At 49.6% G+C, this 21674-nt stretch overlaps 1 protein-coding gene across 4 annotated transcripts in view; it reads right to left on the bottom strand.

The window, feature by feature from the left end:
• The window catches only part of srgap2 (SLIT-ROBO Rho GTPase activating protein 2), a 225786-nt gene that overhangs the window by 33673 nt on the left and 170439 nt on the right, over nt 1–21674 (bottom strand). For all 4 annotated transcript variants that reach the window (XM_086010977.1, XM_086010979.1, XM_086010980.1 and 1 more), the window contains exons 7-13: nt 18844–19065; nt 15352–15453; nt 11625–11822; nt 10877–10961; nt 5505–5532; nt 4278–4308; nt 2902–2962 (exon numbers count right to left, since the gene is read on the bottom strand). In XM_086010977.1, the coding sequence (XP_085867103.1) occupies nt 2902–2962; nt 4278–4308; nt 5505–5532; nt 10877–10961; nt 11625–11822; nt 15352–15453; nt 18844–19065 (727 nt within the window). The remainder of the gene's footprint in view (nt 1–2901; nt 2963–4277; nt 4309–5504; nt 5533–10876; nt 10962–11624; nt 11823–15351; nt 15454–18843; nt 19066–21674) is intronic.

The raw sequence follows: 21674 nt of genomic DNA, 5'->3' as shown, positions 1-21674 counted from the left end.
GAAGGAACTTCATGTAAACCACTTACCTCCTGTTATTGTACAGCTCCCACCCTCTCATTAAAGTGCCGGCTCTTTCTAGGTTGGACCCACGGGCACAGACTGCCCTCCCGTATCGCAGGAGTGGGAACAACACGCCTGGTCACGTTAAACCCACACGCCCGGTCACGGTAAACCCACACGCCCGGTCACGTTAAACCCACACGCCTGGTCACGTTAAACCCACACGCCCGGTCACGTTAAACCCACACGCCTGGTCACGTTAAACCCACACGCCCGGTCACGTTAAACCCACACGCCCGGTCACGTTAAACCCACATGCCCGGTCACATTAAACCCACACGCCTGGTCACGGTAAACCCACATGCCCGGTCATGGTAAACCCACACGCCTGGTCACGTTAAACCCACACGCCCGGTCATGTTAAACCCACATGCCCGGTCACATTAAACCCACATGCCCGGTCACATTAAACCCACACGCCTGGTCACGGTAAACCCACATGCCCGGTCACGGTAAACCCACACGCCTGGTCATGTTAAACCCACATGCCCGGTCACATTAAACCCACATACCCGGTCACATTAAACCCACACGCCTGGTCACGGTAAACCCACACGCCCGGTCACGGTAAACCCACACGCCTGGTCACGTTAAACCCACACGCCCGGTCACATTAAACCCACAAGCCTGGTCACATTAGCGCTCTGCTTGCGGATGCAAGATGTCACAGAAGTTGGCACTGATTTCCCTACCACCATTAATGGGCCCCAGAGCCCGTAGCGAACGGATAGTATTGCAAATTCTGGAACCAGTAATATGACAACCCCCACACCCAGCACTCGCTCCCCCCACAACCCCCCAACATCAACACCCAACCAGGTGTACCCCCCCCCCCACCCCCGATCTGTGGTTGTCAGTGACACTCTGGGCCTTACACTTAGCAACAGAGCCAGCAGTGGAGGTCCACACTGCCACTGTTCAATGCTGAGGGTTACACAGGCGGGACAGGACACTTATGAGAAATGTAAGGTTCATAATACAGCAGAGAACCAAGCTGATTATAGAAAGTACAGAGGAGATCTAAAAAAGGGACTAAGAGGGGCAAAGAGAGAGTATGAGAATAGATTAGCGGCCAACATAAAAGGGAACCTGAAAGTCTTTCGTAAACGTATAAATAGTAAAAGGTTGGTCAAAGGAAGGGTGGGACTGATTAGAGACCAAAAAGGAAATCTTTTTGTGGAGGCAGAGGGCGTGGCTGAGGTACTAAATGAGAACTTTGCATCTGCCTTCACTAGATGCCAATATAGCAGTAAAGGAGGAGGCAGTGGCGATATCGGATAGGGTAAAAATAAATAAAAGGATGTACTTAACAGGTTGGCAGTCCTCAATGTAGAAAAGTCACCCGGTCTGGACAGGATGCATCCTCGGTTACTGAGGGAAGTAAGGGTGGAAATTGCAGAGGCTCTGGCCACAATCTTCCAATCCTCCTTAGATATGGAGGTGGTGCCAGAGGACTGGAGGGTTGCAAATGTTACACACTTGTTCAAAAATGGGGGAACAACTACAGGGCAGTCAGCCTATTGTCGGCGGTGGGGAAACTTCTAGACAATAATCTGGGACAAAATTAATTGGCACTTGGGAAAAATAAGGGCTAATAAATGAAAGTCAGCATGGATTTATTAAAGGCAAATCATCTTTGACTAACTTGATCGAGTTCTTTGATGAAGTAACGGGGAGGGTTGATGAGGGTAGTAACATTGATGTTGTGTATATGGACTTTCAAAAGACATCTGACAAAGTGCCACATAATAGACCTTTTAGCAAAATTGAAGCCCATGGGATTAAAAGGACAGTGGCACCGTGGATACAAAATTGGCTAAGGGACAGAAAGCAGAGCGTAGCGGTGAACGGTTGTTTTCAGACTGGAGGGAAGTGTAGAGTGGTGTCCCCCAGGGGTCGGTGTTAGGACCACTGCTCTTTTCGATATATATTAATGACCTGCATTTGGGTATATCGGACATAATTTCAAAGTTTGCAGATGAAACAAAACTCGGAAATGTAGTAAGCAATGAGGAGGATAGTAACAGACTTCAGGAAGTCACAGACAGACTGGTGAAATGGGCGGACACATGGCAGATTAAATTTAATGCAGAGAAGTGTTAAGTGATGCATTTTGGTAGGAAGAATGAGGAGAGGCAATATAAACTAAAGGGTACAATCCTAAAGGGGGTGCAGGAACAGAGAGACCTGGGGGTGTATGTATACAAATCTTTGAAGGTGGCAGACAAGTTAAGAAGGCTGTTTAAAAAAAGTGTATGGGATCCTTGGCTTTATTAATAGAGGGAGGCAGAGTACAAAAGCAAGGAAATTAGGCTAAACCTTTCTAAAACACTGATTAGTCCTCAGCTGGAGTAGTGTGTTCAATTCTGGGCACCGCACTTCAGGAAGTACATGAATGCCTTGGAGAGGGTGCAGAGGAGATTTACTAGAATGGTCCCGGGGATGAGGGACTTCAGTTATGTGGAGAGACTGGAGAAGCTGGGGTTGTTCTCTTTAGAGGAGATTTAATCGAGGTATTCAAAATCATGAATGGTTTTGATGGAGTGAATAAGGAGAAACTGTTTCCAGTGGCAGGAGGGTCAGTAACCAGAGGGCACAGGTTTAAGGTGACTGGCTAAAGCATGAGGTGACATGGGGAAACATGGAAGTGTGGTGGAAGCAGATTCAATAGTAACTCTGAAACTTGAAGGGCAAAAAATGACAGGGCTTTGGGGGAAAGAGCAGGGGGAAGTGGGACTAATTTGATAGCTCTAGCAAAGAGCCGGCAGAGGCACGCTGGGCCGAATGGCCTCCCTCTGTGCTGTGAGATTCTCTGATTCTATGATCAGCCTCTCCACATACCGTGCCGGCTGATGAAACGGATGCAGCTTTCCACCACGAGAGGAATGATCTGACTCCCATCCTAGAAACAAAGGAATGGAAATAATCAGCAGCAAGGAAATCTCAGCAAGGGTTGGGGAAACCCCACAGACAACCGACCTGACCCCTTACAAACTCCTTTCGATAAACCTGGAATCCCTCCAAATGGTAAGAGATACCAGGAGTATTACCACAGTGCCTTTACAAGATTTACTGGCCCCCTTTTATTTTTAAAAAGACATTTTTAAATTAATCTTTCCTGAGACCAAAGTCTGGCTGACTACCGCTCCTTAATCTGTGGAGGCTCTTCCAGCCCCTCTCTCACACTCTTGGACAAGATACAAAAGAGGAAACCAACATGTCATCCAACAGCCAATCGCTCCCTCACCTCTAATGTCCAACATCTCTCTCACCTCAACAGTCTGTTCTCCTCTGAATTTTCTTAATTTGTTCCTCCTGAGCTCCAAACCCCCTCCCACACACTCTTCCTTCTTCCACCCCCATCCTCAGTGTTGAGATCAAGACCCATCGCTCCCTCTCTTACTCTAGCTCATCCATTCCTAGGACCTCAAAACTGTGCCAGTCCTCACCACCTCCAGTCACCCCTCCCTCCTACAATCTGCAGGCCCTTCCAACCTATCTAAGCACCATTTCTTCATTTACCTCATCTCTCTTTTTCTTTCCAACCTTGATGTAACCTGCACTGAGGGGCTTGGCCCTTCTCAACAAAGAGTGAAGAACAAGTCCCTCTTCATGCCCACTCGTCCAAACTCGTACTTCATAGACACACCCTCCTCACTCAACTACAACATCGCCTTGCCAGTGATGCCCACATCCCAGGAATGAATAATAAAAACATGATGAATTGTGTCCCTGAATGCTTTGCCGATGCAAGGCGCTGCTCTTGAACACTAGTGACTGGCCTCGTAATCTTTACAAAGACGGTTTGCTCGGTTACTTTGTAAGCAGCTGCCTGCAGTGACTGCCAACTGGTTGTTTGGTGATAGCTGGGTCGGAACGGGAAAGAATCCAGGCTCGGGCACACAGAAGCGGCTGAAATAGAAAGGCAGGACGTTTGATTGAATGGAGCTGCTTCAGGTCTGATGAAGCAGTCCCTCCAGCTCTCAGTCAGTAGAGCGGAGAGGAACAGCCTCAGAGTCACGAGTCTCCAGATCAGACTCCCCAACAACCGGACTTGTGCGAGGGAGCCTAGAGACCAGACGGTTGCGAGGGAGTCGCCAGACTAGACTCCCCAGCAACCGAGTCCAAAAGCTTCTGGAAGCCACATCTTCCCGATGATATAATTGGTACACACACTTTAAACAAAAAGCAGAAAGGGCCGCTGCCATGATAGTTACCTGTTTTCGCACACTGGAGTTCCGCCGCCCACTGCACGGGATAGGGTGAGAGAAAAGAAATAAAGCATTAAACACAGCAAGATAAACACTGAATGCTATCAACTCGGGCCTTGACCGCACAAACCCAAAGCTATCGAATCGAATCAGGCCTCCACAGCACAGATCACGGCAGTGAACAAGCCTTTGCTTTCATAACCCCCAACAGCACCACAACAACTTGTATTTATATAGCGCCTTTAACGTAGTAAAACGTTCCAAGGCGCTTCACACGAGTATTATAAGACAAAAAATTTGACACCGAGCCACATAAGGAAAAATTAGGACAGGTTGACCAAAAGCTTGGTCAAAGAGGTAGGTTTTAAGAAGTGTCTTAAAGGAGAGGGAGGCGGAGAGGTTTAGGGAGGGACTTCCAGAGCTTAGGGCCTAGACAACAGAAGGCACGGCCACCAATGGTGGAGCGATTATAATCAGCGATGCTCAAGAGGGCAGAATTAGAGGAGCGCCGATATCTCGGGGGGTTGTGGGGCTGGAGGAGATTACAGAGATAGGAAGGGGCGAGGCCATGGAGGGATTTGAAAACTGGGATGAGAATTTTGAAATCGAGGCATTGCTTAACTGGGAGCCAATGGAGGTCAGCGAGCACAGGGGTGCTGGGCGAACGGGACTTGGTGCCAGTTAGGATAGCGAGTCAAGCTTGATGAAAGCCTGGCTCGACTGCAGAGAGGGTAAAGTGCCAATGAGCTGCGTCTCAACTGCATGGTGCCCGGTTCAAGGCAGCCGCCTTGTTTCATCTGTGCCAAGGTGTTAAAGTGCCCAAGGAGGACTGCAGGGACTTGCTACAGTACATGGGTGGGGGAAGGAGAAGTGGAGACACCGAGTCTCCCAGCGTCGTGTTTGTGTGCACTGTTTTCAGCAGTACGGGGAACAACCCCCTGTGCACGGATCAGATCCGCTTCACTCCCCCAAACAGCAGCTGAGCTCCTCTTAGTTTGGGGTAGGTGAGGGTTCAACGTGTCCCCAGTAACAGGGCGGCTAATCTTCACCCAGGACTGGGCCTGGATACCAGGTGCAAAAAGGATCTGTTCAGCTGAAAGGTAGTTTTAAGCCTTTCGGTTTTCAATGGTTAACCGTATTGGGCGTCTAACTGGACAGTTCACAACATAGGGAGAGACCAAAGCTACAAAACAGGGAAAATCCAGAAATTATAATGTCAACCATTGGACCCACCTGGCAATTGAATAATCCGTCCTCTGGCCTAAAATGGTTGGAGAAAAAAAAAGAGAAATGTTAAAAATCTGAAACAAACCAGGAAATACTGGAAATGACAGGCATCAATAAAATACGGGCCTGAGATTAGGTCAAGGGTGCAGGACACTTAACGAGTTTGTCGGAGGTTACTGGGGGCGTTAACCAGTCTAAAAGTTCTGGCCTTGGGAGTTTTGTGGAGCGTGTTTGGGGGGAGGGAATTCCACTTTTGAGACTAATGAAGGTAAAACAGAAAAAGGCAGGAAAATAGGACAGTCCAGGACTGGAGAAGACTGCAGTCCATCAGATTGGCCCCAAAAACTAACACCCGGAATCCCCCATTCCCTCAACTATTGACACAATTCTCTTTTAAATGTTCCCACTGGCTCTCCCTGGACAGTCTATCCCACGACATCACCCTCTGTGTAAAGTGGAAATCTAAACTGAGCACCAGCCCCCACTTCTAAGCTTGAACCCACGTCCCTGGTTCTAATCTGTGGCAATCTCAAACTTATTATCGGGGTTCATTGAGGATCTTGACTGTATGAATACTATCTGCTCCAGAGAAAGTGGGGAGGAGGCATCAAGCTCCAAGCACGGGCTTGCTGACAGCTTCACCAGTTCAGTGCTGCTGCTCTCCGTTTCCTCGCTCTGTTTCAGAGGGCGATCGCATTAACTGCAGAAGAAACAACAGTTACAAGAGGGAGGGCCTGATGAGGGGCCAGGGCTCTTTCCCTTCCCCCGTCCACCCCACACCCTCCCCAACCCAGCGATGTATCCCACGCCAACTGTGCTACAGAAGAATTCCCTTTCTGCAGCCCTGACTTTCCACTTCCTGTGCAGGAAACGGTTTGTTTACAATCGGAGATTCTTGGACTGCCCGCTTCTGACAAAGTATTAGCTGCAATGAAAAAAAGTGCACCAACTTCTCCTCAGAAATTCACCCTCACGAGTTTGCTTCAATCAGTCATTTTCTCTGAAATCTCGGTCTGCTCACCTCCTCTCTCACAGATCAACACTCACAGGCTCAATGGTTTCTCGGTTTAGGGAGCTGCCTCTGTGCACCGACTCGAGATCAACAATCACACAGGAGGAAAGAGCCAGCGAGGTGACCGCTAGTAATCTCCCAGTTTCTGCACCGTTCCCGCTCGCTGTGACCACAGCTTGTATTGTACCCGTTCTCGGATTGACTCGCGGCCCCCCTCACTATTACTGCCCATGGCTCCAGGACCCCCACTCCTCTCGCCAGGCCACCCGCTGGAGGGAGGGGCGCCCAAAGTGGCAGGTCACTGCTGGGCAGCAGATTTAACATGTTATTGAAACGGTCGCACACATACTTACATGTATAATGTTCCAACAACAACAACAACTTGTATTTATATAGCACCTTTAACGTAGTAAAATGTCCCAGGAGCATTATCAAACAAAATATATCAGAACAGGTGACCAAAAACTTGGTCGAAGAGGTTGAATTATGGAGTGTCTTGAAGAGACGGAGAGGTGGAGAGGTTTAGGGAGGGAATTCCAGAGTTTGGGGCCCAGGCAGCTGAAGGCACGGCCACCAATGGTGGAGCGATTAAAATTAGGGAAGCTCAAGAGGCCAGAATTGTAGGACCGCAGAGATCTGAGGGTTATTGGGCTGGAGGAAGTTACAGAGTTAGGGAGGGGCGAGGCCACGGAGGGATTTAAAACAAGAATAAGAGTTTTAAAATCAAAGTGTTGCTGGACTGGGCGCCATGTAGATCAGCGAGCACAGGGAGTGATGGGTGAACGGGACTTGGAGCGAGTTAGGATACGGGCAGCCGAGTTTTGGATGAGCTGAAGTTTATGGAGGGTGGAAGATGGGAGGCCGGCCCGGAGTGTGTTGGAATAGTCGAGTCTCGAGGTAACAAAGGCCCGGATGAGGGTTGGAATAGTCGAGTCTGGAGGGAACAAGCCCGGATGAGGGTTGGAATAGTCGAGTCTGGAGGGGACAAGCCCAGATGAGGGCTTCAGCACTAGATGAATGGAGACAATGAGAGAATACTTTATATCGAGCATTCCTCCGAGATGCTTCTTCCTCTTTAACTCGCTCATTTCAAAGAGTTCCGCTTTCACATTTTCACACCTCACCCACTTTACAAACCCATGAACTGTCCATTCACTCAGTGTGTGCATCTTGGCCCCTTTAACCTGCCCTATTTACTGTAAATATATAAAACACATTATTCAAGGTATACCAGTGGACCAGAATGATACAGAACCACTGGAGAAGGTGCAAAAAAAGATTCAGAAGGATGATACTAGAACTGATTTGTTATAACTATCAGGAAAGACTGAACAGGCGGGGGCTCTTTTCTCTAGAAGGGGGCTGAGGGGTGACCTGATAGAGGTCTTTAAAGTTATGAAGGGGTGCGATAGGGTAGACATAGAGAAGATGTTTCCGCTTCTGGGGGAGACCAAAACTACGGGTCATCAATATAAGATTGTCACTAATAAATCCAATAGGGAATTCAGGAGAAACTTCTTTACCCAGAGAGTGGTGAGAATGTGGAACTCGCTGCCACAGGGAGTGGTTGAGGTGAATAGTATAGATGCATTTAAGGGGAAGCTGGATAAACACGAGGGAGAAAGGAATAGAAGGATATGCTGACAGGGTGAGATGAAGAGGGGTGGGAGGAGGCTCGTGTGGAGCATGGACAAGTTGAGCCGAAAGACATGTTTCTGTGCTGTAGATTCTATGGATGATAAAGTGCATTTTCAATGTGCGCTGGGGGTGGGGAGAGGACCGATGGTAGAAATTCAGTTAAACAATGAATTGGAGTTTACATAAAGGGAAAATCGCAAACACTAGAAAGCTGAATTAAAAGCACAAAGTGCTGCAAACACACAGCAGGGCCGTGTGGGTCAGGCAGCTTGTGCAGGCTTCCGGAGCTCAATGCTCAGCAACAACAGACGGAGCTGTGCTCAGCTCAGCAGGGCGGGTCTGCATCGGAAGCAACCAGGCTGGAAAAATCTGGGATCGTTCCGGAAGCCAAGCACCTTCTCAGCAGATGGCAGGTGTCGGCTCCGACCAGACTGAAAGAGGACCTCTCAACAGATTTCTCTCCTCTCGCTCTTCCTCACGTCTCAGTCTGTGTTCCTGGCCTTTTATTCCCGTTTTTTATTTCCGGAGAGGGAAGGGGCTGCGTACTTTCTAAAGAAGGACCCTATACTGCTTCAGGAATGTTAAGTTTTGAAGGTCAGTGTGGTGCTGTCCCAAATGAGGAACTCCCAGTGGCACTGGGCACGATCGCCACGAGTTACCTCTGCACTCAGGCTTACCTCAAACCAGGAATCGAGGCCTTCTGGTCTGTATCAGGCTGGGCAGTGCATTCACCCACTAGAGCACACCACGGAGAAACTACTACTGGTTTCAAGAGCAATGCATCCAGAGGAGCGGCACTTGTGAAACTAAAATATAGAGTTTACCCGTGAGAAATTCCAATCAAGTTAAACTTGTATGGTTCTGAATCATTATGTCCCAATTGTTATTCTCGCCTATAACGTCTGGTACCAATAAACCTCAAACACCAGTGCTACCTTCAATCTGGGACCTGTTCACTCAACATTTGAAGGATGGTTATGTATTCTCTCTAGGAACTTTGATATATCTGAGGTTTGTTCTTTTCTGGAATGTTCCAGGATAAGGTCCTACACTTCAAGGCTTTATCCTCAGGTTCTTGGCTGTATAAAATCTGTGAGTGAGGAGGTTGACGTAAGAAAACTACTGGGCACTCGGTCTAAGCGTTAAACAAAGCTTTAATCAACTGTTTTACGACATGGAGGTCTAGTTGTGTCCTTCACTAGTTCCTGTTAAGAATGTCCTGCGCAAGCTGGGCCCGTGCCCGAGTATTTATACTCTCCCTAGACAGCGCTACCCGCAGGCCACTCAGTATTATTTCCTAAGTCTTTCTTTCATGAATGACTGATTCATGTCAGAGGTGTTGTTGGAGGCCCAAGCTAAGCGACAAATTGCCATAGTTCTGTGCCAAGTCTCAGGAAGGCTGAGAAGATGGGACCTTGATTTAGGCTCCGACGTTCCTGCAGCGAGTACAAAACATTTTTTTTTAATTAAAAAGGCAGGATTTTTCCGAGGATTTAAAAAAAAAAATTTATTCATTGATGGGATGTGGGCGTCGCTGGCTGGTTAAGCCTGCATTTAGTGCCCATCCCTAATTGCCCTTGAGAAAATGGTGGTGAGCCGCCTTCTTGAACCGCTGCAGTCCATATGGTGCAGGTACACCCACAATGCTGTTAGGAAGGGAGTTCCAGGATTTTGGCCCAGCGACAGTGAAGGAACGGCGATACAGGTCCAAGTCAGGATGGTGTGTGGCTTGGAGGGGAACTTGGAGGTGGTGATGTTCCCATGCGTCTGCTGCCCTTGTCCTTCTAAGTGGTAGAGGTCGCGGGTTTGGAAGGTGCTGTTGAAGGAGCCTTGGCGAGTTGCTGCAGTGCATCTTGTAGATGGTACACACTGCAGCCACAGTGCGCCGGTGGTGGAGGGAGTGAATGTTGAAGGTGGTGGATGGAGTGCCAATTAAGCGGGCTGCTTTATCCTGAATGGTGTCGAGCTTCTCGAGTGTTGGAGTTGCACTCATCCAGGCAAGTGGAGAGTATTCCATCACACTCCTGACTTGTGCCTTGTAGATGGTAGAAAGGCTTTGGGGGATTGTTGAGGGCTAAGATTTTTAGATGTCACAGGGCCTTTTACTGGAAGATTTTTTTTAAATCGGAAGATTTGGAGGAAGGCAGACCTGAGACAGAAAATGCGGCGACCTACCTGAACAGGCTGGCTTCAGTGAGGCTGGGCCTCGACACATCAGTAAGCAGCTTTCCTGTTAAACCTCAGTCCTGGTCTTTTCAGCTAAAAACGTTGGTAATTTTAAATATTTTACTAAACTTTACTGCGAAGGAGATCGTTTGTATTGATTCTGTCCATCTCTTACACGGCAGAAGGAGAGCAAGTATTTTGAAACATATCTTCTGTCGGAAACGGCCGCTTTTAAATTTGGACAAGTCTACTATTAGGATCTATTATTCCGAGTGTAAATCTCAAAGAGGTTTAAAATCCTGAATATATACATTTTCAATAGTAGCCCCTATTCTGTTTGTAGTGGACTATTCCACTGGTAATATAATGCTAATTGGAACAGTTCACTTGAACAAACTGATAAAAAAACGCATTAGGTGAGAGAGGTTAAAGAGTATTTAATTGTTTCAGGGATTTGTTCTGAAGGGCCTAGCTTTGATGGGATTTGGACTAAATTATACAGAAAGGATCCCACACCTCCACTGATTGGCTAATCATGAAGAGGATTAAAAGTATTGCTTACTTTCTCCCAGAGTCTTCTGCAGAAGGTCATGTTTCGCCTGCAGTTTGGTGATCAGATTTCTGCCTTCGAAATACTCCTTCAGTTTCTGTGAAAGAAGCAGGAAACAATGGTGAGGCATCAGAGAACGGCAGACAGTTTACAGGGACATGCTGTGTGCCCTCTGTTTTGGAAAGTCCTGCCCTTTCCTGTCCTGAAGCTGCATGAGCACCGGAGAACTTTTGGAAACCTCCCTGAGTGATCATGTGCTCCATGTTAACAAGCAACACAGTGGACATGTTGGACACACAGCCCCAACCCATGGACAGGGACAGACACAGACAGCCCCAACCCATGGACAGGGATAGACACAGACAGCCCCAACCCATGGACAGGGACAGACAGCCCCAACCCATGGACAGGGACAGACAGCCCCAACCCATAGACAGGGACAGACAGCCCCAACCCATAGACAGGGACAGACACAGACAGCCCCAACCCATAGACAGGGACAGACACAGACAGCCCCAACCCATAGACAGGGACAGACAGCCCCAACCCATAGACAGGGACAGACACAGACAGCCCCAACCCATGGACAGGGACAGACAGCCCCAACCCATGGACAAGGACAGACACAGACAGCACCAACCCATAGACAGGGACAGACAGCGTTGCTAAGGTGACCGCCCCCGGGGATGTAAATGGCTCCAGGACAGAATATCTCTCCACAGATCTGCTCGAAGCCCGTATCTCCAACACGGCGCCGTACCGTGAAGTAGAACTGCTCGGTCTCCTGCTGATTGGCTCGTCTCTTGGCGATGCTGGGCTTACTCATGAAGGTTTCTGAAAGGGTGGATTTGACGGACTCGGTGGAGTTCGTGTACTGGAAGCAATCGGCCACGTCAAAGTCTTCGATGGTAACGATGTCCTGGATCGTCTGTAATGTGGCTTCCATGGTCTTCTTCACCTGCGGTCATTTACAAACAAACGGAATGTATCCGCAAATATATCACAAGGAAATCCGCGACACGACCCGTGTCTGGAGCTTACTGGAAGCCTTCGATTGGACAGAGGCCGCTGTGTCATTCATTCAGAAACAAAACAAATATTCTTTGATTTTGTCACTTAGTAACTTTTTATTATTTGCATGGGTGTCCTGGACAGGCTTAAAGGGCTCAAGGGGCAGTAAGTCCTCAGGGTTGGAAGCTATTTACCCAAGGGTGCTAGGTTAGACTCAGAATGAAAGGGCTGAAGGTCATCATAAGGGAGTCAGTAACTCCTGGGGAGGTTCCGCTGGATTGGAAACAAACCAACATGACTACTTTCAAGAGCCGTGATCAAACTAATCAGGCCAACTGTAGGGTGGGGTGTCCCAGGGATCACCGCTAGGTGATGTACTGAGTGGAGTGTCCCAGGGATCGGGGCTGGGTGATGTACTGAGTGGAGTGTCCCAGGGATCGGTGCTGGGTGATGTACTGAGTGGAGTGTCCCAGGGATCGGTGCTGGGTGATGTACTGAGTGGAGTGTCCCAGGGATTGGGGCTGGGTGATGTACTGAGTGGAGTGTCCCAGGGATCGGTGCTGGGTGATGTACTGAGTGGAGTGTCCCGGGGATCGGTGCTGGGTGATGTACTGAGTGGAGTGTCCCAGGGATCGGTGCTGGGTGATGTACTGAGTGGAGTGTCCCGGGGATCGGTGCTGGGTGATGTACTGAGTGGAGTGTCCCAGGGATCGGTGCTGGGTGATGTACTGAGTGGAGTGTCCCAGGGATCGGTGTTGGGTGATGTACTGAGTGGAGTGTCCCAGGGATCGGTGCTGGGTGATGTACTGAGTGGAGTGTCCCGGGAATCGGTGCTGGGTGATGTACTGAGTGGAGGGTCCCAGGGATCGGTGCTGGGTGATGTACTGAGTGGAGTGTCCCAGGGATCGGTGCTGGGTGATGTACTGAGTGGGGTGTCCCAGGGATCGGTGCTGGGTGATGTACTGAGTGGAGTGTCCCAGGGATCGGTGCTGGGTGATGTACTGAGTGGAGGGTCCCAGGGATCGGTGCTGGGTGATGTACTGAGTGGAGTGTCCCGGGGATCGGTGCTGGGAGATGTACTGAGTGGAGTGTCCCAGGGATCGGTGCTGGGTGATGTACTGAGTGGAGTGTCCCAGGGATCGGTGCTGGGAGATGTACTGAGTGGAGAGTCCCAGGGATCGGTGCTGGGTGATGTACTGAGTGGAGTGTCCCAGGGATCGGTGCTGGGTGATGTACTGAGTGGAGTGTCCCAGGGATCGGTGCTGGGAGATGTACTGAGTGGAGTGTCCCAGGGATCGGTGCTGGGTGATGTACTGAGTGGAGTGTCCCGGGGATCGGTGCTGGGTGATGTACTGAGTGGAGAGTCCCAGGGATCGGTGCTGGGTGATGTACTGAGTGGAGTGTCCCAGGGATCGGTGTTGGGAGATGTACTGAGTGGAGTGTCCCAGGGATCGGTGCTGGGTGATGTACTGAGTGGAGTGTCCCAGGGATCGGTGCTGGGTGATGTACTGAGTGGAGTGTCCCAGGGATCGGTGCTGGGTGATGTACTGAGTGGAGTGTCCCAGGGATCGGTGCTGGGTGATGTACTGAGTGGAGTGTCCCAGGGATCGGTGCTGGGTGATGTACTGAGTGGAGTGTCCCAGGGATCGGTGCTGGGTGATGTACTGAGTGGAGTGTCCCAGGGATCGGTGCTGGGTGATGTACTGAGTGGAGTGTCCCAGGGATCGGTGCTGGGTGATGTACTGAGTGGAGTGTCCCAGGGATCGGTGCTGGGTGATGTACTGAGTGGGGTGTCCCAGGGATCGGTGCTGGGTGATGTACTGAGTGACGTGTCCCAGGGATCGGTGCTGGGTGATGTACTGAGTGGAGTGTCCCAGGGATCGGTGCTGGGTGATGTACTGAGTGGAGTGTCCCAGGGATCGGTGCTGGGTGATGTACTGAGTGGAGTGTCCCAGGGATCGGTGCTGGGTGATGTACTGAGTGGAGTGTCCCGGGGATCGGTGCTGGGTGATGTACTGAGTGGAGTGTCCCAGGGATCGGTGTTGGGTGATGTACTGAGTGGAGTGTCCCAGGGATCGGTGCTGGGTGATGTACTGAGTGGAGTGTCCCAGGGATCGGTGCTGGGTGATGTACTGAGTGGAGTGTCCCGGGGATCGGTGCTGGGTGATGTACTGAGTGGAGTGTCCCAGGGATCGGTGTTGGGTGATGTACTGAGTGGAGTGTCCCAGGGATCGGTGCTGGGTGATGTACTGAGTGGAGTGTCCCGGGGATCGGTGCTGGGTGATGTACTGAGTGGAGTGTCCCAGGGATCGGTGCTGGGAGATGTACTGAGTGGAGTGTCCCAGGGATCGGTGCTGGGTGATGTACTGAGTGGAGTGTCCCAGGGATCGGTGCTGGGTGATGTACTGAGTGGAGTGTCTCAGGGATCAGTCCCTGGGACACTCCACTCAGTGCATCCGCCATCTGGAATAGTGTGTTCAGTTTTGGGCACTGCATGTCAGGATGGAGGTCTTTCTTTCTTTCTTTCCTTCTTTCTATCGGCCTTGGAGGGGGAGCAGCGCAGATTCACCAGACTGACACCGGGGCTAAAAGGGTTAAATGATGAGGACTGATTGCACAGACTGGGCTTGTGTTCCCTCGAGTTTAGAAGATTGAGGGGAGATCTGATTGGGGGTTTAAATGAAGAGAAACTATTTCTTCTGGTAGGGGAATCAAGATGAGGGGATATAATCTTAAAATTAATGCTAGGCCCTTTAGGAGTGAAATCAGGAAGCATGTTTTCACACCATGGGTACTAGAAATCTGGACCTCTCTCCCCTAATAGGCTGAGGGTCAATTGAAATGTTCAAGACTGAAATTGATAAATCTTTCTTGGGTAAAGGTATCAAGGGATATGGTGAAAAGGTGGGTAAATGGAACTGAGGCACAGACCAGCCGTGATCGAACAGAATGACGGAGCTGGTTCGAGGGGCTGAATGGCCTCCTCCTGGTCCTAGTGTCAGAGGAATGAGTCAAAATGAAAGGTTAGAAAAAGTTAGACTTCAGCCTTGAAAGAAGTGAATGAATCGGGACCATAGCGAGGAATAGAAGATAGCAAGTGGAATAGAAACAGTTAATCCCGAGTCACTATTCCGTTAATCCAAAGCGGCATGACACGGAGACACTGGTACAAAGTGGGAACATCAGACTAATGTCAGGAAGCACTTGGTCACAAAGAAGGGGAAATTTGCAGTGTCACTGGAGTAAAGTGGCAGAGTGCATCCCCGCCAGTGAAAGAACCCGCCCAGGTTTCGTTCCATCGATTTCGGCCCATGCAGGGACTGGAGCTGGGGGTCTGGGTCAGTCTGGTTTGGCACGTAACCCACTGAGCCATGGGGAGCGGCCTTCAACCTACTGAACTGTACCAGCTGCGGGAACCATTCCAGCCCCGAGGCAGATGTCCTGCTGTTTGACAGTCGCTGCCCAGAGGGACTCACCTCCTCATTCTCGATCTTCAGAGTGGCCAGTCTGGACTGGAGTTGCTGGCACCGTAGAACCAACTCTCCCTGCACCGGCTGCTGGGCACACAGATGTGAGACCTGCAGAACACAAAGGACAGCGTAACAGATCGGTGTAAGGGGGAGGGGAGGAGACACACACACACAGCTGCAGAGCACAGCTAGAGAACAACAAGCAGCCAATTACAAACCACCGACAGCCAAAGCAGTTAAAACGCGTTAGACTCAAGTACAACACAGAAGATTGACACAGAGAAGGCATCCATTGAATAGAGGGAAACTGCTGATACAGTGCACAGGTTTAAACACCCTGGGGCGTGGGACCTAACACAACGATCAGCGATGGGATGGAAGTCTTTCTCTCCTTGGTGGCTGTGTGAATCCAACACGCAACGTGACTGGGGCAATTTAACCAGTTCCAAGTAGACTTAGATCCATTAGCTCAAAAACTGCCCACAATTCGGCACAGACACCAACTTTTGTTTAAAAATTAATTCTCTGGTTGTGGGCGGCGCTGGCACGGCCGGCATTTACTGCCCATCCCAGTTGCCCTGAGAAGATGGCGGTGAGCCTTCCTCTTCAACTGTTGCAGTCCGTGTGGTGAAGGTACTCCCACAGTGCTTTGGGGGGGGGGGAGGGGCAGAGTTCCAGGATGAACACAGAGCGACAATGGAGGAGCGGACGATATATGTCCAAGTCGCGATATTGTGTGACTTGGAGTGGAACTTGGGGCTGACGGCGTTCCCATGATATTGCTGCTCTTGCCCTCCTCTGTCACTGTATAACACTGGGGTACAGTACTGGTGGGTACAGGTCTGTCACTGTATAACACTGGGGTACAGTACTGGTGGGTACAGGTCTGTCACTGTATAACACTGGGGTACAGTACTGGTGGGTACAGGTCTGTCGCTGTATAACACTGGGGTACAGTACTGGTGGGTACAGGTCTGTCACTGTATAACACTGGGGTACAGTACTGGTGGGTACAGGTCTGTCACTGTGTAACACTGGGGTACAGTACTGGTGGGGACAGGTCTGTCACTGTATAACACTGGGGTACAGTACTGGTGGGTACAAGTCTGTCGCTGTATAACACTGGGGTACAGTACTGGTGGGTACAGGTCTGTCACTGTATAACACTGGGGTACAGTACTGTCACTGTGTAACACTGGGGTACAGTACTGGTGGGGACAGGTCTGTCACTGTATAACACTGGGGTACAGTACTGGTGTGTACAGGTCTGTCACTGTATAACACTGGGGTACAGTACTGGTGGGTACAAGTCTGGCACTGTATAACACTGGGGTACAGTACTGGTGGGTACAAGTCTGTCACTAACACTGGGGTACAGTACTGGTGGGTACAGGTCTGTCGCTGTATAACACTGGGGTACAGTACTGGTGGGTACAGGTCTGTCACTGTATAACACTGGGGTACAGTACTGGTGGGGACAGGTCTGTCACTGTATAACACTGGGGTACAGTACTGGTGGGTACAGGTCTGTCACTGTATAACACTGGGGTACAGTACTGGTGGGTACAGGTCTGTCACTGTATAACACTGGGGTACAGTACTGGTGGGGACAGGTCTGTCACTGTATAACACTGGGGTACAGTACTGGCGGGTACAGGTCTGTCACTGTATAACACTGGGGTACAGTACTGGTGGGTACAGGTCTGTCACTGTATAACACTGGGGTACAGTACTGGTGGGGACAGGTCTGTCACTGTATAACACTGGGGTACAGTACTGGTGGGTACAGGTCTGTCACTGTATAACACTGGGGTACAGTACTGGTGGGGACAGGTCTGTCACTAACACTGGGGTACAGTACTGGTGGGGACAGGTCTGTCACTGTATAACACTGGGGTACAGTACTGGCGGGTACAGGTCTGTCACTGTATAACACTGGGGTACAGTACTGGTGGGTACAGGTCTGTCACTGTATAACACTGGGGTACAGTACTGGTGGGTACAGGTCTGTCACTACATTACACTGGGGTACAGTACTGGTGGGGACAGGTCTGTCACTGTATAACACTGGGGTACAGGTCTGTCACTGTATAACACTGGGGTACAGTACTGGTGGGTACAGGTCTGTCACTGTATAACACTGGGGTACAGTACTGGTGGGGACAGGTCTGTCACTGTATAACACTGGGGTACAGTACTGGGGGGGTACAGGTCTGTCACTGTATAACACTGGGGTACAGTACTGGTGGGTACAGGTCTGTCACTGTATAACACTGGGGTACAGTACTGGTGAGTACAGATCTGTCACTGTATAACACGGGTACAGTACTGGGGGGTACAGGTCTGTCACTGCATAACACTGGGGTACAGTACTGGTGGGTACAGGTCTGTCACTGTATAACACTGGGGTACAGTACTGGTGGGGACAGGTCTGTCACTGTATAACACTGGGGTACAGTACTGGTGGGGACAGGTCTGTCACTGTATAACACTGGGGTACAGTACTGGTGGGTACAGGTCTGTCACTGTATAACGCTGGGGTACAGTACTGGTGGGTACAGGTCTGTCACTAACACTGGGGTACAGTACTGGTGGGGACAGGTCTGTCACTGTATAACACTGGGGTACAGTATTGGTGGGTACAGGTCTGTCACTGTAACACAGGGGTACAGTACTGGTGGGGACAGGTCTGTCACTGTATAACACTGGGGTACAGTACTGGTGGGTACAGGTCTGTCACTGTATAACACTGGGGTACAGTACTGGTGGGTACAGGTCTGTCACTGTATAACACTGGGGTACAGTACTGGTGGGTACAGGTCTGTCACTAACACTGGGGTACAGTACTGGTGGGGACAGGTCTGTCACTGTATAACACTGGGGTACAGTACTGGTGGGTACAGGTCTGTCACTGTATAACACGGGTACAGTACTGGTGGGTACAGGTCTGTCACTGTATAACACTGGGGTACAGTACTGGTGGGTACAGGTCTGTCACTGTATAACACTGGGGTACAGTACTGGTGGGTACAGGTCTGTCACTGTATAACACTGGGGTACAGTACTGGTGGGTACAGGTCTGTCACTGTATAACACTGGGGTACAGTACTGGTGGGTACAGGTCTGTCACTGTATAACACTGGGGTACAGTACTGGTGGGTACAGGTCTGTCACTGTATAACACTGGGGTACAGTACTGGTGGGTACAGGTCTGTCACTGTAACACTGGGGTACAGTACTGGTGGGTACAGGTCTGTCACTGTATAACACTGGGGTACAGTACTGGTGGGTACAAGTCTGTCACTAACACTGGGGTACAGTACTGGTGGGTACAGGTCTGTCTCTGTATAACACTGGGGTACAGTACTGGTGGGTACAGGTCTGTCAGGGATAATGAGAGAAATTTGAGAAGATGTATTAAGAGTATCTCACAACACATCGCCTTCTAACTGTGCTGGATAACCCTTCAGGTCTCGGAGTTTAAAGAGATATACTGACCCCGTCCCCCATGTGTGGCTGGAAGTCGAACTTTGGTGGCAGACAGAACACAGTGTGGTACAACTCCATAAGACGTTGCTTGTCATTGCCAGCGTCCAGGCTGTCGACAGCATTTTCGATGATCTCCAGTCCTTCGTGCTTGGACTGCTCGACGTTAATCTCCGCGGATAGAAATGTCCTCATTGCGCGGTTCAGACTGGCGTGGTACCCGAGGTCGCAGCACTAAAACCAAGAGCAAAGGTTGGAACGTGTCCCAGATTGACGTCACAGTCCCTCTGCATATTCCTATTTTTAAACTCAAGTCTTGGAAACAAAACCATCATCTGACTCCGTAACAATGGTCACACACGCAAAATGTCTTCACTTCTTATCACCTTCCCCCACACACAAATTATGAGGGGCATAGATAGGGTAGATAGAAAGGAACTTTTCCCCTTAGTAGAGGGGTCAATAACAAGGGGGCATAGATTCAAGGTAAGGGGCAGGAGGTTTAGAGGGGATTTGAGGAAAAGCTTTTTCTCCCAGAGGGTGGTTGGAATCTGGAACTCACTGCCTGAAAGGGTGGTAGAGGCAGGAACCCTCACAACATTCAAGAAGCATTTAGATGAGCACTTGAAACGCCATAGCATACAAGGCTACGGACCAAGTGCTGGAAAATGGGATTAGAATAGATAGGGCTTGATGGCCGGCGCGGACACGATGGGCCGAGGGGCCTCTTTCTGTGCTGTATGACTCTATGACACACCTCACAGACCCTTCTTCTTCTCCCCATTGGCCCCCTACCTCCCAGACTGTTCCCTCCCATCTCATTCTCCCTCTCAACATTTCCTGTTCTTTCTCACATCCTGAACACTCTGCTGTACTGATGCCCAAGATCTTATGTTAAGACAGTGGAATGCTGTCGGACTTCACCCTGTTTATGGAATTAAAGGGGCAGTGGCAGCATGGATATGAAATTGGCTAAGGGACAGAAAGCAGGGAGTAGTGGCGAACGGTCTAGTTCCTTTTCTCTCCAGTTTTGAAGAAGGGTCAAACCCGAAACGTCAACTCAAATTTCTCTCCACGGATGTTGCCTGACTTGCTGAGTTTTTCCAGCATTTTCGGTTGTTTCTCAGACTTGGGGGAAGTATACAGTGCTGTTCCTCGGGGTCGGTATTCGGACCAATGTTCCCTTTAATTTTTTTGGGTGTGTGGCCCCTTTAACGGGCTGCGCGGCCCATTCAAATTTCGGTGCTTGCGTGTTTTTTCCATTCTAAAGCTGGTGAGCCGGCTGGGCGGGACATCCAGCAATCTGCGTGGCCACGCAGCTTATATGGAACACTGATTAGGACCACTGCTCTTTTTGATATATATCATAGAATCATAGACTGGTTACAGCACGGAAGGCCATTCGGCCTGTCGAGCCCGTGCAGACTCTCAGCTGGTCCCACTCCCCCGCCCTTTCCCCGTAGCCCTGCAAATATTTTTCCCTTGGATACTTATCCAACTCCCTTTTGAAAGATAAGATTGAATCTGCCTCCACCACCCTTTCAGGCAGCACATTCCAGATCCTAACACTCGCAGCATAAAAAAGTTTTTCCTTATGTCGCCTTTGGCTCTTCTGCCGATCACCTTAAATCTGTGTCCTCTGGTTCTCGACCCTTCCGCCAATGGGAACAGTTTCTCTCTATCTACGCTGTCCAGACCCCTCATGATTTTGAACACCTCTATCAAATCTCCTCTCAATTCTCTGCTCCAAGGAGAACAACCCCAGCTTCTCCAGTCTATCCACGTAACTGAAGTCCCTCATTCCTGGAATCATTCTTGTAAATCTTTTCTGCACCCTCTCTAAGGCCTTCACATCCTTCCTAAAGTGTGGTGCCCAGAATTGGACACACTACTCCAGTTGGGGCCGAACCAGTGTTTTATAAAGGTTCATCATAGTTTCCACGCTTTTGTACTCTGTGCCTCTATTTATGAAGCCCAGGATCCCGTAAGCCTTTTTAACCGCTTTCTCAACCTGCCCTGCTACCTTCAACGATTTATGCACATATACCCCCAGGTCTCTCTCTGTTCATGCACCCCCTTTAGTATTGTACCATTTAGTTTATATGTCCTCTCCTCATTCTTTCTACCAAGATGTATCACTTCACACTTTTCGGTGTTAAATTTTATCTGCCACGTGTCCGCCCATTTCACCAGCCTGTTTATGTCTTCCTGAAGTCTGTCACGTTCCTCCTCACTGTTCACCACACTTCCAAGTTTTGTGTCATCTGCAAATTTAGAATTTTTATCCTATCATTTTATCTCCACTACCTCCTCCTTCACTGTGTCTATGGCAGCATCCTCTTCCTTGGTGAAGAAAGATGCAAAGTACTCATTTAGTACCTCAGCCATACTCTCTGCCTCCATGCAGAGGTCTCCTTTTTGGTCCCTAATCGGCCCCACCCCATCTATATATATTTTAATGACCTGGATTTGGGTATACAGGTTATAATTTCAAAGTTTGCAGATGATACAAAACTCGGAAAAGTAGTAAACAATGAGGAGGATAGTAATATACTTCAGGAGGACATAGACGGACTGGTGTGGCAGATGAAATTTAATGCAGAGAAGTGTGAAGTGATACATTTTGGTAGGAAGAATGAGGAGAGGCGATATAAACTAAACGGTATAATTTTCTAGAGGGTGCAGGAACAGAGAGACCTGGGGGTGGCAGGACAAGTTGAGAAGGCTGTTAAAAAGCGTATGGGATCCTTGGCTTTATTAATAGAGACATAAAGTACAAAGCAAGAAAGTTATGCTAAACCTATTTAAAACACTGGTTAGGCCCCAGCTGGAGTATTGTGTCC

This window comes from Somniosus microcephalus, chromosome 18 (assembly GCF_052327205.1).
Source record: "Somniosus microcephalus isolate GS21.2 chromosome 18, FLI_Smic_1.0, whole genome shotgun sequence".
Lineage (NCBI taxonomy): Eukaryota > Metazoa > Chordata > Chondrichthyes > Squaliformes > Somniosidae > Somniosus > Somniosus microcephalus.
Note: the sequence above shows the minus strand (reverse complement) of the source record. Positions and strands in the feature narration are given on the sequence as shown.